The 16,456-nt window shown below is 33.5% G+C and overlaps 2 protein-coding genes across 5 annotated transcripts in view; one reads left to right on the top strand and one right to left on the bottom strand.

The window, feature by feature from the left end:
* Positions 1-1,294: 1,294 nt before the first annotated feature.
* LOC127838905 (endonuclease G, mitochondrial-like) lies at positions 1,295-8,598 on the bottom strand. The gene is made up of 3 exons (XM_052366996.1): positions 7,948-8,598; positions 3,765-3,877; positions 1,295-3,274 (listed from the first exon to the last, which is right to left on the bottom strand). Exons 1-3 carry the CDS (start codon positions 8,479-8,481, stop codon positions 2,998-3,000), a joined length of 924 nt encoding a protein of 307 aa, XP_052222956.1. The 5' UTR covers positions 8,482-8,598; the 3' UTR covers positions 1,295-2,997.
* Positions 8,599-8,660: 62 nt separating this feature from the next.
* Positions 8,661-16,456, top strand: part of LOC127838904 (transcription initiation factor IIB-like) — a 28,229-nt gene continuing 20,433 nt past the window's right edge. For 2 of the 4 annotated variants that reach the window (XM_052366993.1, XM_052366994.1), the window contains exons 1-4: positions 8,667-8,920; positions 11,604-11,711; positions 15,377-15,458; positions 16,125-16,232. In XM_052366993.1, coding sequence (XP_052222953.1) covers positions 8,901-8,920; positions 11,604-11,711; positions 15,377-15,458; positions 16,125-16,232 — 318 coding nt within the window. In that variant the 5' untranslated portion in view covers positions 8,667-8,900. Of the gene's footprint in view, positions 8,921-11,603; positions 11,712-15,376; positions 15,459-16,124; positions 16,233-16,456 lie in introns of all 4 variants that reach the window. The other 2 variants (XM_052366992.1, XM_052366991.1) reach the window with 2 other exon arrangements.

Consider the following 16,456-nt stretch of genomic DNA (forward strand, 5'->3'; position numbering starts at 1 on the left):
AGATGACCCAAATTCGATTCCAACCCAGATTTTTAACAAGACGAACATTCTGACCATATTTCATTAAGATCTGATGAAAACTGTGACACCTATTGTCTACACAAGGTTTTTACATGATTTGACCTAGTGACCTAGTTTCTGACCTAAGATGACCCAAATACAATCCCAATCCAGATTTCATCAAGATAAACATTCTGACCAAATTTCATAACGATTGGATGAAAACTGTGACCTCTATTGTCTACACAAGGTTTTTCTATTATTGTTTCCTACCAGTTTCACCGGAGGGTACTTATGGTTTGCGCTCCGTCAGTCTGTCCGTCACACTTTTCTGGATCCTGCGATAACTTTACAAGTTCTTAATATTTGTTCATGAAACTTGAAACATGGATAGATGGCAAAATGGACATAATGCAAGTCATTTCATTTTGTTCCTACTTCAAAATTTCTGGTTGCAATGGCAACAAATAGACTAGAAATACTGCTGAAAAGGGTGGTTTTCTGGATCCTGCGATAACTTTAAAAGTTCATCATATTTTTTCATGAAACATGGATAGATGGCAATATGGACATTATGCACGTTATTTCATTTTGTTCCTACGTAAAAAATTCTGGTTGCTATGGCAACAAATAATAAAAAAAATAATAAAAATTCTGACAATGGTGGAGCTGGTAGGGGACCATATTGCTTGGCAATCTCTTGTTGGACCTAGTTTTTGACCCCAGATGACCCAAATACAATCCCAACCCAGATTTCATCAAGATAAACAGTCTGACAAAATTTCATAAAGATTGGATGAAAACTGTGACCTCTACTGTCTACACAAACAAATTGTTGACGTACGCATGCACGTAGGACATCACACTATCACATAAGCTCACCATGTCACTTCTTGACAGGTGAGCTAAAAACACTCAAATATTAGCAATCACACATCAAGTTTCTAATCTTTTATGTTACATACACTGTATTACTATAAGGTTAATTGTTAAAATTTGCTTAACTTATTTTGTTAATATGGTAAACTCTGGAAATTCTTTTACAAAGACAAGCTATTTAGAGCAAACAGATGTGCAAGTATATATATTTAAAATAAAAGATTATGTTATGTTCACAAATGCTAACAGAAGGAACTTGTATTGTATTCTCTTTCAGTTTTAGCAAAAGTAATTGTTCATTGGTAATAACTATTTACATACAGAATATTCAATGTTTTATATATCACTGTATAAAGGAACACGTATCACAGTTTTGCCTGGAATTGTCATAGATGAAATTAAAAAAAGTAACAAATCAAGAGATAACATTTTATAAACAAAATAAAGCTGGTTCACATTATTAAATTATTATGGTATGCATTTTTCGGCTTAGCTGTATAAGCCAACTTTTCACCTTATCCTGACCTTTGTAAGCGACCAATCAATTTGAATACAAAATTGCTTGCCGATAGGCCTGAAACTTTTTGCAGTAGAAAACATGCAATCTACAAACAGATTTCACATTAACATTAATATGTTATTCCATTCTATTTTTGGGTAGTATAGGGTATGAAAAGGGATACTGCAGTTTGTTTAGCAACAATGTTAACTGCGTATTCAACATGAAACAATTGTACATGTATCTCTAATGATAAGGTTTGAGAGATTGAGCAGTTTCACACTAAATTCTCGACATCAAGACAGAGTGTGCCCCTTTTTATTTAGAAGAATGTCAGCGCCAAACGTTTGTTTAAAGGCTGTGTTCTCATATTTGGTAATTACTACCATATTGCATTCTGCGCACTCATAAATTTTAGATCATAAAGTATTGTTGTTCAGTAACCTGATTAAATATTTAAAATTGTTTTCAAAATCGACCGTTAAACACGCAAATGTTTAAAGCTTTAAACAAGCCGTTGTTCAAGCAGTGGAATTGTTACCTCACTTTAATGCATTGCATTCCAATGCGCAAGGTATCAAGGTCAGTTTGCAGTCAGTTACAGAAAACATTATATAAATGCTATCACGTAAACTATGTGCACTTGAAGTATATTTTGATCAGAAAGATACTAAATAAAGATATTTGGAAATATTATTATGGTATGTAAATCATAGATTTTTAATGTGTTTTTAACAATTGCATGATAAGGGCCATTTTTAATTAATTTAATTAGAAATATTTATCCATTTAGACCAATTTATTAAGCATGAGCACAATGATTCACGATACTATTTACAAATGTATTATGAAATGAAATAAGATTGGAGTGTTGCCGGCTGACCTATATGATTTCACTTGTTTTCATGCTTTTTGTGTTTTTCTATTCTGTAAATATAATCTGTATCTGAGTGCATGTTATAATATGTAATAAAGCGAAATAAGCCATGAAATCTGGCGCAACACCCCGTAATTGATTTGCGTGTGATGCAGCTAAGAACTTTGCGGAAAAGAGGCATTCTATATTTTTGATATAATAGATATAGCTTTTGATCGTTTATAAACAATCAACGCCGTACATCTTTTTAAAAGATATTTCTTGTTATCAATATGATGAATTTTGCGCCGGCAATGTTTTAAATGTAACATGTATTATTAAAAAAGGATTCTATCATTAACAAAAAGCTGTAGTAAACACAGTACACCTCCTCTACTTTGTTGGCAGGGCTATAAATGAGCCTTATTCTGGGTAAACTGGGCTTTATGCATGAGCGTAAAGTGTATCCCACTTTTCTACACTTTACACTGTGACTACACTTTTCTGCTTTTACTAGTATTGCATTTTTTTATTTACGAAAGTCTCTTGTTAACACAAATCCTCTAAGGCAAAAAGTGTGGTCCCTGATAAGCCTGTGCAGACTGCACAGACTGATCTGGGACAAAACTTTATGCACAAGCATTTAGCCCAGTTTTCCCATAGTTAGGCACAATTAATAACAATATCTACTAACTGCTAGAATGAAAAAAAACTACTAGCAACCACACAGCACATAATCATATAATAACTTCATTGAAAAACGTTAAGGCTTTCGATGGTTTATGAGTTTTACTTTGTTGCGTGGAAGTTTATCAAATATCAAAAGTCCTGAAGATCTCTCAACAGCGTCCAATGGTGTCAAAAATGTTTTCAGTGGAATGTCTTCTTTAAGTGGTTGATTGGGCAGCACAAATGACAAAATTTCATATTCCCCAGTAGTTGTTTCTATGGCAATAACTTTGAAGAAATGAGTGGGTACTGCCACATAGTTCTTTCCTATCACCTGGTATTTTACATACATTTTTCCATCTGATTCTTGTCTGAAAGAAAACAGGAATAAACAATTTTAAAACACTTTTTTTATGTTTAACAGTCTTGATCTATCAAGTGATATCATACAAGTAGCTATTTTCAAACTCAAACAATAAGTGTACATGAAACATAACTCTGCACTGTAAACAAACAAAATTTTGAGAAAAAATACATTCTTCGAAACAAAAAATAACATAAATGATAGACAGATTGTATAATTTATCTCTTAGTAGCATTTTAAATTAACAAGCATATAACAAAGCCTTCTTGTAGATGTTATTTATTCTTAAAGAATTAAGAGCTGGCCATGCTTTAGTGGAGATGGTGTCTACCTAGTGACTGGGAGGTAACAAATATTCTTTTGATCTCCTCCAAAGGCAAGTACTGGTTCTATCAAGTGAGTGTTTTAATAAGCATTTGGCTTTTGATGCAATCGATCTAAAATACATATCAAAAGATTTGAACTAAAGAAGAAAAACTATGAAAGCATATCTATACTTTGGAAGATACAATGGTCCAGTACAGACGTAAGTGTTTGGATTGTTTCTGGCAATGCTTCGTACATATTTTTCAAGGTTGTTCCAGATGCCACGATTGAAGCCCTCTCCAACCTGAAAAGGATAAAATACATTAATAAATGATGCAATATAATGGATAAGACATGTTCCTGCAAATAGAAACATGTGTTACAGAATGTGACGATAGATTGTCTCTCTTGATATTACAAGAGGAGACCTTACGATCCTTTTGCTTAGCAGTTTAAATTGCTTGTCGTGCATTTATTTCTGATCGCAAAACATTATTACTACTGACAATAAGAAATCTGTAGTTCTTCACTAAAAGACCCTCCTGAACGACAAATGATGTTGGCAAATGTTGGCTACTCTGTTGATAATGAATGCTTCCCTTATATTATTTATTAAAATAACTACCGTAATTACTCTATATTTTCAGACACTTAAAAATAAAAAAAAAATTCGTGTTCGAAAACTTGATTACGAAAAATATTCACAAAACACAGATGTCCGAAAACTTAAGAGTCGAATATTGAAGTGTCCGAAAATAGCGTAAATTGTATCAACGACTACCGGTAATAGCACGCGCTTGTAAAATACCATGCTGTATAGTATAAATAACAGTTATAAACGTTTGCACTGCATTTAAAGTACAGTGTGTAATTTTAAATGCTTAATTTATTTGACAGAAAGTTACTACAAGGCTGTACTTTGACCAAAGAGTTCAAAGATGAGCATTATGTACCGATACTCGCTAGTATGAACCTGTAATTAACGCAATAAAAACAAGCAAACTATGAATTCTTTGTTAGTTAATTTCCGATAGGTGTTGTCTAACAACTTCCATTGTTCCAGGCTGTCAAGTGACCTTTTTTCAAAAAGTAGGAAAAAATAGGAACTACTTTTGCAAGAAAAGTAGGAAAAAAGTAGGAAAAAGAAGGAACTTTTCCCTCAAAAGTAGGAATACATAATACTTATTTTTTAGACACAGGTCCAGGAAACATGGCTTGAAACAGAGCAGGAGTGCCATCACATGTTCTGTATGGATACCCACTTGAAGCTACCTTAAGGGCCCAGAAGATTTCAGCCTTTTGTACCTGTGATGGATGTACTTGCATACAGATAGATTTATCCCCACAACCCTGAGAGCTGCTTGGCTTTTGGGCACTTCCAAACAAACGCTTTTGTGAATTATCATGCATGTATTTCATGTTTTCCTTGTGTTTTTATCCATCTGCATGACTTATAAGTTGATTAGCACCAGAATTACTACAGGATGGACTTCATTCAGACAGTACAATATCTTGCAAACTCATTGCCGGTATCTCTCTTGCACCATGATCCCAGTGTTTTTCCACTGTTGTCCAACTTCTCCATCCATGAAGGGTTAAACTTTGTTTTCCCACTAGGAATTTTAGCATTTATAGTGTATCTATGATAATTAAGTTTCAAGCAAAGCTACCCTGATAAAGAAGTATACATGTAATTAGATGCTGTTCATTTTGGTGTATCATCAAATAAGTGGTTAGAGGTCTTCTGTGTATCGATATAAAAATGGTAATTATATTGTGCATGTTATATCCTTAAGCAGAAGACCAAATTTATTTAGTGATACACCAACTTGTTGTACAAGATAAAAACTAGTATATAAAGCAGTGTAAATGCTCTGCTACAGCTACATTGTGAAACCTTTACATTGACAATAGGGTGCAGTTATAATGACTTAAGTTACATTCAAAATGACTGGTCATTGCAGAGCAGATTATGCAACTGGAGATAGGACCTTATCACCTGACATCTTTTATGACAGCATTGATTGGGCAATGAAACAGTTGCACTACATTGTTTATTCCAGTTTCAAATAATGGCTTTTACATTATTGATGACTTTGCGGGAGTGTAATAATGCCGTTTAATAATTTTAATACTTCGCTTTAACACCTTGAAGTTACCTCACTAGCTATGGCATCATTAGACAAGAATTGTGTTTGTCCGAAACACAATGCCCACTATTGCGCAGCTTTGAAATAAAATTTCAATATATCATTTGGCAGGTTTAGAAACTATCTCCCTTTTAAAGCTTATTACTTCCCTTGGATTGTATTTTTTAACTTTTGACCTTGAAGGATGACCTTCACCTTTCACCACTCAAAAATGTGCAGCTTCATGAGATACACATGCATGCCAAATATCAAGTTGCTATCTTCAATATTGCAAAAGTTATGGCCCATATTAAAGTTTTCGGACGGACACACACACACAGACAGACAGACAAACGGACTGACAGTACAACTGCAATATGCCACCCTACCGAGAGCATAAAAATGTATCAGGGCATTTAGGCTCTGTGCATTTATCTTTAATTACTAAACATGATGTACCTATGATATCAATAGAACATCATATCCGTTGTCATGTAATACAGAATTTATTACATTATATTTGTAAATGATGAAAACTCGGCAAAGCATCAGTTTTATCTTTTTTCCAATAACTTGTGTAATAAATTCCATATTACATAACCACTCATACAATACATGTATCTCTATATCTCTACATTCCAAACAGCAATATCATGTAAACATGCATAAGGTTTGGTCAAATTGTTGTCAATGGAAACAAAATAAAACTGGAATAAACAATGGGTTCCCTCAGCTCTTGCATCACTGGGAACTGTGTAAGGTAGTGAAGTCTGCAGTGTACAAATGCTAAGGAAGTAAACAAGGCACTATTGTTACTTTAAAAAAAAACTTGTCAATAATTTTAAAAGTTACATAAGAAATAAATATTTATGCTCCTGAAGAGGTGCTAGCAGACAGTCAGCATGGGTTGTCAGGTCTCATCTAGATGAATTCACATTAACAGGGATACAGTCATGCCATAGATTCATTCATCCTGCAAGTTTACTAAATAAACTCTTTAAAAAAAAAAAATCTCCATTGAAAATGAAAAAGTAGGAATAGTAGGAAGATTTGGTAAAAAAATAGGAAAAAGTAGGATCCTGATGAAAAAGTAGATAATAGTAGGAAAAAGTATGACCGCTTGACAGCCTGTTGTTAGTAAAACATGCAATAGGGTGCATCACACTTTGAAGCGTTTAGTATTTGTCACAGTTATTTAACTGAGAATGTATAGTACCACTGCGGTAGATAATCAAATTGTTAATTGGTACTACCCCTGGTAATTGTCATAATGCTTATTATATCGGGCGAAACCATTGTTTAATACCGGTATACAAGGTTATTTACCCCATAACGCAAATGTAATGGTCCGTTGCCCTCAGGCATGCACCTGCCATGTTTTATGATGTTAATCTGGTTGTAAAACCCCATGATCGAAGTGTCATTAGATATCGAAAACAGGACCGAAATTTGGTAACATAGCGCCAAAAAATATATTGTCCGAAAGCTTAGAAACATTAATTATGGACGAAAACTTGTGTGTCCGAAAATTAAGAGTCACGAAAAATAATCATTTTTTCTAAATAATGGGGTGTCCGAAAACTTAGAGTGTCCGAAAACATAGAGTAATTACGGGGTAAGTAAAAACTCATTTGATTGATACAAACATACCCACGGATAAATTCAGTTCTTCACAGAAAGACCTTCCTAATGGTCATGTTTTTTTTAACTGCATGAGTACTCAATAAATAATCAATTAGATAAGATAAAAAGCAGCTTCATCCAGAAAAATTGCGCATTCCAACCAATTCAATTTGACCATTATTTTATAATGCTTGTGACGTCTTTGAAATGTCAAAACTAAAATGCAGTTTGTTTGTGTACTGTAAAATACTTTCTTTGCTCTGCAACATGTTTACACTTTCTATCGGTGTGGCAGTCGTTTAAATTGGCAATGGATTCATGTTTCCAAACCAGGAAAAAGCACTAACACAGCCGGTTCACTTTTTACAAAACTTATATGTAACTTGCCTAATTAGCTTTTAATTTCATAATCAGACTATGACTAATCCAAAACCTTTATAGCTCAGACGATATATTTTAAGCAGAGGCTGTAAAAACTAAAACTGTAAATTCAAAAACATGAAAAAAAAAATCATCTGTCCCAACTTCTAAAACAAGCATTTACAAAAACAACTCTTAAAAAATGATTTCTGTAATATTCTTTATCTTAAATAATATGAAATCACAGGGCCAACCAAGTTACCTGTGGTGAAATATTACTAAGTGTAAATGTCTGGTCCATGGCTTGTTGACTATGTCGATGATTGCCAGCTGCTGCCATGTGTCCGCGATCAAAACCACTGCCTTTGTAGTCTGATAAAAGACTCCTGTGCTTCTCATGAATTTTATCATCTTCAAAAAAGTTTGAGTTCTTTCGATTCGCTGAGGATGCGGAGCTAGACGGGAGCTTATCTGGAGTTAAATGTTCAAAAACCCAGTGTGGGTTTTTATTTCTCTTGTCATAAGCAAGCACAAAGTCATCGAAGGTTCTAATGTTGTCCAATGATGGAAATCCGTATCGCATGATCGTCGAGGGATTACTAGACTGTGCAACGCCTGTAAATGACGTTGGGAGCGCAGATGCTGCATGAACATCTTGGAAAGAAGGGAGGTAACTACTCAAACCATCTTCAGTTGCTGAAGGTCGATTTTTCAGTCGTTCATATTTTGCTCCGAGAAAAGCTCCAATCCCGACAGAACACGCAGATATCAATGGCAATATGTTGTTTCTAAACATTTTTACGAGCTTTAGTAGATGAAAATTCTTAAACGACTCCAATCAAAACAGAAACTAGATGTCCAAAAACACGACACAATTAACGTTTTGCTATTTTTATAACCTTAAAATATTTATACCGGCATGGATGAGTCCATTTAATTATTGAAGGGATTTGATACATTTTTTCAGAGTTTATTATAAATAAAAAAGAAAACCAGTTCTGAACTGAATATTTTAAAGATTAATGTTCTATATATGTATTTTAAAGTTAAGACAGTTGGTATTTTGTATTTAGACCTGTTTCATTTTCATGCATGATACTGTAACCTCCTCCATTCCAGAATGCACTAATTTATTGACAAGCTGTTGCTCATTATAAGAGAAATCAAAAGTTACACTTTAAATTTATCAATAAATATTGATTTGTTCGGTTTAAGATGGCGTCAACAAGCAAAAGGTATGAACGACTCGATATGGGAACCAAAACACACTTTAGCCTGTGTAGACGATATCATTCAGTAGTTAATTCGCATTTATAATGTATTGCGATATATATTCGGATAGCTTTGTTCGGATTATATGTCATATGACCAAAACACTTATCCCAAGATCGTGAGAGTCTACCTCTCCGATCAACCGCAGTCTGTTCGACAATATTCTTGTAAACAGTCAATATTTTCTTTTTGTTTTGAAGTAGCTGCAGGACCCACGGGTTGGCCTATGCTCAAATTTTAGGGAGAAGTCACTTCTTTCTTGAATGACATTTAAGGAAAGGGGGCTGAAATTATGTTTCTTGTTATACACTGCAACTCCATTATATCCCGGTTTGCAGGATCCAAAGAATGCGATTGCGATATATCTGGCGCGCATGAAAGGTCATTCATGCATGTACATATATATGTAATTGTAAGGATTAGCATAGTTTGGCAATTTCCAGGCTTTTTCCGCTCCATTTTGGGAAACGCCACACTGGAATTTTGGGAATTTCGCGTCGTGAAAACCCCCATTTTAGGAAATAAATTAATCGCAAAATTGGCTCAATTGGGAAAAATTATCGCATGTAAAAAGTGTTTCTTATATTTCAAAGAAGCTGTTAACTGGTAAATAACAACTATTTTGATAACTTATTATTAAAATTTTACAAAATATTATGAACATGTGTAATAAGTGCAGGTTTTTTAATCTGAATTTGGGGAAAAGGCCTGACCTTTTTTTAGGTGAAAAAAATCGCGCGAAGCGCCGGATTTTGAGTAAAATAAGGAAAGTCTTAAATAATCATTAAAATATTTTACAGTTTTTAAAACAAATTCAAGGCAAAAAATAATTTAATTATGCAGTACTTTCTATTTTCTACACTGGATCAGGTTAACTCATATATTTTAAGGTTAAAAAAAAAAAAATAAAAAAAAAAATAATTTTTTTTTTGGAATTGGGAAATTTTTTTTCAATTGGGACAAAAACAACCAGATTTGCATTGGGAATGGGGCCGAATTTCGGACCCGTGGCATAGGGCGGAAAAAGCCTGATTTGAAAACAAGCTATTGACGTCCCCAGGGCTTTTTTTAATCGGACGCCCGCTTGCCCGTGCCGGGTTAAAATCGTTGCGGGCAAGGGATTTTCCAAAGTAGATAGTCCGCCGGGCAAGTCCGTTTCGTATTAGCATAATTGCGGTATTTTTTCGACTTTTCCCATTGTAAGTTGTATCTATTTATTTTCTTTGGGTCAATATATTTTTTATCCGGTACAAGTACATGTAAAACGAGATTTGATTGGTCGCTTGCGTTGTGTAAGTCAATCTAACGCTCAAAACAAGTTCTACTCGGCAGACGTTTCAACATGGCGGACGGTAGTTTATAATAGTGAGAAACTCTTCATCAAAGACATCAAAATGATTTTCAAACTTTGAACAATCATTGTCATAGCACTATTTTAAGCCCTTCCCCCTTTTAATCTATGCCATAAATTTATAGATATAGTGACAAGTATACTGTTTTAAAATTTTAATAGTAATAAACGCTTCATTTGTATTGTATTCATTAGTGACTATTCAATGAAATTAAACTGTTCAGATTTTGTTTTGTTGACAACTTTTTATTATAAAAAATATTATTATTTTATTGTTGATATATTAAATATAGCTAAAATTAAATCTAGCATATAAATAATGCATGTGAATCAATGCTTTAAAGATCAAATGACAATAAACAATTGACTTCAAAATAGGGCAACCAGTTTTTAATGAGGGCAAGTAGATGCTCAAAGTAACTTGTCCCCCGGGCAAGTGAGTGTCAATTTCTTACGTTAACCCCTGCGTCCCTTATTGAATTGTGTTTTAATCCATGTGTTAGGCATATGTGTAACATAAAAATATTATTCCATATAAGTATTTTAAAATGTATTTCATAAAATTTGTCATCCGAAAAGCATTGCCACTTTTTTGTTCACGAAAGATGACATGATCTAGCCACAAATAAACACTTCTCATGTATTTCCTGTAAATTATTTGTGTCTTATAAGTTATATAGCTTCTAATAAGTTGAACTATTTTTCCATTTGAAATCTTTTTATACAAAATGTGAATTTAGAGTCCTGCTCATTCAATTATCTTAATTGTTAATTGATTGTTTTTGTATAATCAATTTAAAAAAAATGTGTTCTAAACAAAAAATTCTGACTACCTTGTAATCCCAGTTAAAACAACACTGGAACCAGTTAGATACACAAGTGTTTTGCAATGACAAGAGTGTAAATGAAATACGTCAATTAAACCTAAAAATATGCATGCTTTACTCACACTTTTTTAAATGGTGTTGGTCAACTTCGAAGGATTCTGTCAAAGTGTACTGTTGTTGCTGATTAACTTGAACTGTTGAAAGTGTGTTAGTTTCATAACTTAATTAGCCTTTTCCCCCATAAGAAGCAAAGTGAAAATGGCTTTTGCAACCAGCATAAACCAGAAAAGCCTGTGAGTAACTCACAGCCCGTTCAAGTTTTATGCTGTTTGCTGCTCATCAGTAGCTAAGAGAGGAAATAAAGCCCATAAAACTTGAATCTAGTTAAAAAGGTACTTAATTAAATGTAACCTTCGAAGGGACTACAAATACATATCTAAGTGGTAACAGGTTAAAACTGTTTTTCAGCCGCGGTCTACTCATATCATGTCCAGAACACCCAGAAACGCCCCTGGTGGAAGACTATCATGCTGGGGACATGATCTGCCCGGAATGTGGGCGTGTTGTGGGGGACAGGTCGGTAAGCTTTTTTAGCCTTTTGTCATATATTGTTGCCAAAAAGGTGTAATATTTTCATAACTTTTTGGCATAAATTTAAAATTTAAAGGGGCCTTTTCACAGATTTTGGCATGTTTTGAAATTTGTTATTAAATGCTTTATATTGATAAATGTAAACATTAAATTTTAAAAACTCCAGTAAAAAATCAAAAATAAAATTTAAAAAAGTAAAAAAAAGTAGCCCGCAGCAGGGCTCGAACCAGTGACCCCCGGAATCCTGAAGTAAAAACGCATTAGCCAACTGAGCTATCCTGCCAAGCATACACAAGATGCGTATTTTATACGTTATATAAGCAATCTAATGAACTTTATTGCTTTATACAATCACTGTGTTGTATGATCATATACATGTTTACATTATATGTATGATATTGAATAAAGAAATAAATAAAAAAAAAGCAATCTTCGTAGTCTCACAAATTTAAACGACAATTACAAAATTCTCCAAATTATTCAATCGTTTCGCGTTGCAACGCTTTATAATTTTTAGGTTTTTAAATCGTCAAAAGATGCATATAATGGCTATATTAGACCATGGCAAATGATCAGTAATACTGTTTCCTCCTAAATATCATAACTAAACCGAAAAATTCGCGAATCTGAAACAACTTTTTTCAATTTTGTCCATTTACCAAACCGTGAAAAGATCCCTTTAAGGCAACAACAAATTGAAGATTTGTTTTACGGATTTTAGCCCCCCAAAAATGGAGCGAACGAGCCATTTAAAAATAAATTACTTTTTATTAATTCTTTTTCAAATCCCAGGCGAGCGAAAAGCGAAGAATACAAAATACATATGTTGTCTATATAAATTTATATATTGTGCCAAATAAATGCAAGATTTCTGCAAAATACCAGTAAAAGATCATTTAGTAGTTATAACTGAGTTTTAGCTCTTATCCAATGTATGTAAATAAATAAATAAAAAATCTCCAATAGCTGTTCTGCTAACTCACACCAGGTAGTGACTTCTTAAAATAACATGGTACACTGTAGTTTTCCTTATCAAAGTTATATAAGAAGCTCAATTTTCTGTCAATAATGGTTAAATAACATGAAACAATAAATTTATACAATAAACATCAAGCATACATGTAAGCAGTGATTTTTATTTGCATATTATTTTACAGCCTGTGCCTTTTTGATTGGGGAAAAAGTGCAATAAACCATTTAAATTGGGAAAATTTAAACATTATTATTATGATTATAAATAACAGCATACCAATTGTTAATAAGTGCATGTTTAACTGCTTTCTAAAATTTATATTATAAAGTGGTGCCTGGGGAATTAAACGGCTGTATGATAAACTCAATAAACCAATAGAGTTTATCTAAAAAGTTTGCTTAAGTTTATTGTTTCGGAAATTTTGGCCAGATTATGGGGGAAAATGTAACTTTTTGCCATTGGGAAACAGTCTTTTTTTACTTTTTGCAATTCGGACACAGCCTGTTAGAGGCAGTAATTTTAAGGAAAAAACACTGATACGAAATATCTTGAATTTGTGTGAGTTATAAATATCGTAGGTTATGGTATTATACAAAACTCGATGCATTCCTTTTGTTAGTTTAGTTAAAATTAGAAATGAGAAGTTTAAGTTTTGTAAAGTAAAAAAACAACATAACTTCCTAATAAAAGAAAAAATAAGAAATGGGTCGTAAAAGTTTAGTATTTTAATATAGAAAAAGTCAATAAAATCCCAGTAAAGTTGTTGAGGTCCAGCAAGTTTCTTCACTTTTGCACTTATGTTAACTTCATGTTTTTGGGGCATAATGTACACCTTGGACTTAGCCATCAACAGTTTTAACTAGTAGATAGGAGGTGTGTACAACAGTTTTAACTAGTAGATAGGAGGTGTGTACAACAGTTTTAACTAGTAGATAGGAGGTGTGTACAACAGTTTTAACTAGTAGATAGGAGGTGTGTACAACAGTTTTAACTAGTAGATAGGAGGTGTGTACAACAGTTTTAACTAGTAGATAGGAGGTGTGTACAACAGTTTTAACTAGTAGATAGGAGGTGTGTACAACAGTTTTAACTAGTAGATAGGAGGTGTGTACAACAGTTTTAACTAGTAGATAGGAGGTGTGTACAACAGTTTTAACTAGTAGATAGGAGGTGTGTACAACAGTTTTAACTAGTAGATAGGAGGTGTGTACAACAGTTTTAACTAGTAGATAGGAGGTGTGTACAACAGTTTTAACTAGTAGATAGGAGGTGTGTACAACAGTTTAACTAGTAGATAGGAGGTGTGTACAACAGTTTTAACTAGTAGATAGGAGGTGTGTACAACAGTTTTAACTAGTAGATAGGAGGTGTGTACAACAGTTTTAACTAGTAGATAGGAGGTGTGTACAACAGTTTTAACTAGTAGATAGGAGGTGTGTACAACAGTTTTAACTAGTAGATAGGAGGTGTGTACAACAGTTTTAACTAGTAGATAGGAGGTGTGTACAACAGTTTTAACTAGTAGATAGGAGGTGTGTACAACAGTTTTAACTAGTAGATAGGAGGTGTGTACAACAGTTTTAACTAGTAGATAGGAGGTGTGTACAACAGTTTTAACTAGTAGATAGGAGGTGTGTACAACAGTTTTAACTAGTAGATAGGAGGTGTGTACAACAGTTTTAACTAGTAGATAGGAGGTGTGTACAACAGTTTTAACTAGTAGATAGGAGGTGTGTACAACAGTTTTAACTAGTAGATAGGAGGTGTGTACAACAGTTTTAACTAGTAGATAGGAGGTGTGTACAACAGTTTTAACTAGTAGATAGGAGGTGTGTACAACAGTTTTAACTAGTAGATAGGAGGTGTGTACAATTTATATTATACACAACATTTTTTGTCCAGTTCAACAGCGACACTCAGTTGCATGTTAATGTTCGCTAGTTTAACTTATGCAATAACAACAAGTTTATTGCAGATTTTTACCAAGCGTACGCGAAATTTCACATCCTGATGTAGATGTGGCTGTCACACATAAATCAATTACTAAAATCATTTGTAATGCAATGACTCATTGCCCTGGGGTAAAATTAACCTATCCATTTGTGTCTTTTTTTCGGCATGACAAGACAGACGAACGTTGCCATTTCTTTACCACAAACCAATCTAATAACACAAAGCGTTATAACAGTCTATGTCGTAAAATACATGTAAGTAGGCAAAATTAAACTAAATTATTAAATAAGTAGGTGCTCAGCAAAATTGTTGCTGCGGGCGCATAATAAAAATAAATATATTTTCATTATATTTTAAGATTTAAAGGTGCGGTAAATTCAACAAACATTTTAATCAATTTGTTGTGGCTTTAGCATAATGGATAAAAGTTATAAAATTGTTATCAATTTTATCAATGGTTTTATGGTTTGCATGAGTAATTTAATGACTTGTCAAGTGTTTTTATTTAAAATACATTTAATTAAGGAATGTCAAAAGTAATTTTATTAAAGATGAAAGGTCTCTTTTAAGTAACATTCTTTTACTATGTTTTGAAAAAATAGATTCTTCACAATTTTTATAAAATATGAAAAATATATTCGTGAATCACTGGGAAAAAAATAAATTATTTATGCATTGTTTTGCGGATCGTGTTGATATTCCATAATCTCTGTCTGTCTGTCAGAGTGGTTGATGTCGGTACAGAATGGAGAACATTCAGCAATGAAAAAAACAACAAGGATCCATCAAGAGTTGGTGCTGCTGAGGTATGGTTATACATCACCCTCACTCTGGGGTTACTGGGCTATGCAGTCTGCACAGGCTAATCAGGGGCCACACTTTGTGCTCTTTATTTAATTTTTCGTTTATAGGAGGTTTCCACTTAGCAAAATTCCAGTCTACATTGAAATTGTCGTCCCTGATTAGCCTGTGCAGACTTCACTGGCTAATGTGGGACGACACCTTACGCACATGCAATAAGCCTTTTTTTTCACAGCGAGGCTTAAGTTGTCGTGTTTTTCTCTAAACATGCCAGTATTGGGGAATGCTAAATGATGCATACAGTTATAAATAAGGTGCTGTTGACTGTGATATCTTAATGACAAATTAAAGGGTGTCAGACACATTTCTTGCCAATAAGATTTTTATTTGACAAACAAACGAATAACTACAATTACAATTAGCTTGGGGTATTATGTTACACGGCAAATCCTATTTTCAACATGTGGTATATACTTTACTACAAATCTCCTTTGCCACTCAAAAACGCATTTTGATGCTTTCATAGTCATTTAGAAAATCAGATTTAAATTAAAGACCTTTCTTGCTGTATTCAAGTTTTAAATTCTTCATTTGCAACCCTAAGATTCTAATAAGCATGTTCACTTTGCTTCTGAGGAGAAAAGGTTAAGCTGTCATGTGTGTTTTTTCAGAACCCGTTGCTAGAGGGCGGTGACCTGTCAACGATGATTGCCATAGATCCTACGAGTGCCCAGCAGCTGGATGAGTTTGGGAAGCCCATGTACAGGAACAGGCGTACTGTGAGTCTCAATGTCTTTTTAAAGTGGTTTTTTTCTTCACTATTTCATTGATAGGGCAGGGGCCCTTAGCATTCAGAAAAATCACCTTACTTTGACTTTTATTTGGAAACTGGTGTTGTGTTTCTTTTTTAACAAATACTTTAAAGTGAGGATAATTTTAGTGTTTTCAATATTGTATTTACTTAAGTTTATCTTTAAGAGCTGAATAGGCATTTATTTTATTT

This window comes from Dreissena polymorpha, chromosome 7 (genome assembly GCF_020536995.1).
Source record: "Dreissena polymorpha isolate Duluth1 chromosome 7, UMN_Dpol_1.0, whole genome shotgun sequence".
Taxonomy (NCBI): domain Eukaryota; kingdom Metazoa; phylum Mollusca; class Bivalvia; order Myida; family Dreissenidae; genus Dreissena; species Dreissena polymorpha.

Coding starts and splice junctions, on each gene's coding strand:
- LOC127838905 (XM_052366996.1), bottom strand. CDS start 8,481: ATGTTTAGAAACAACATATTGCCATTGATATCTGCGTGTTCTGTCGGG. Junction 3,878..7,947: donor TTAGTAATATTTCACCACAG/GTAACTTGGTTG, acceptor TATCCTTTTCAG/GTTGGAGAGGGCTTCAATCG. Junction 3,275..3,764: donor GGACCATTGTATCTTCCAAA/GTATAGATATGC, acceptor GTTTTCTTTCAG/ACAAGAATCAGATGGAAAAA.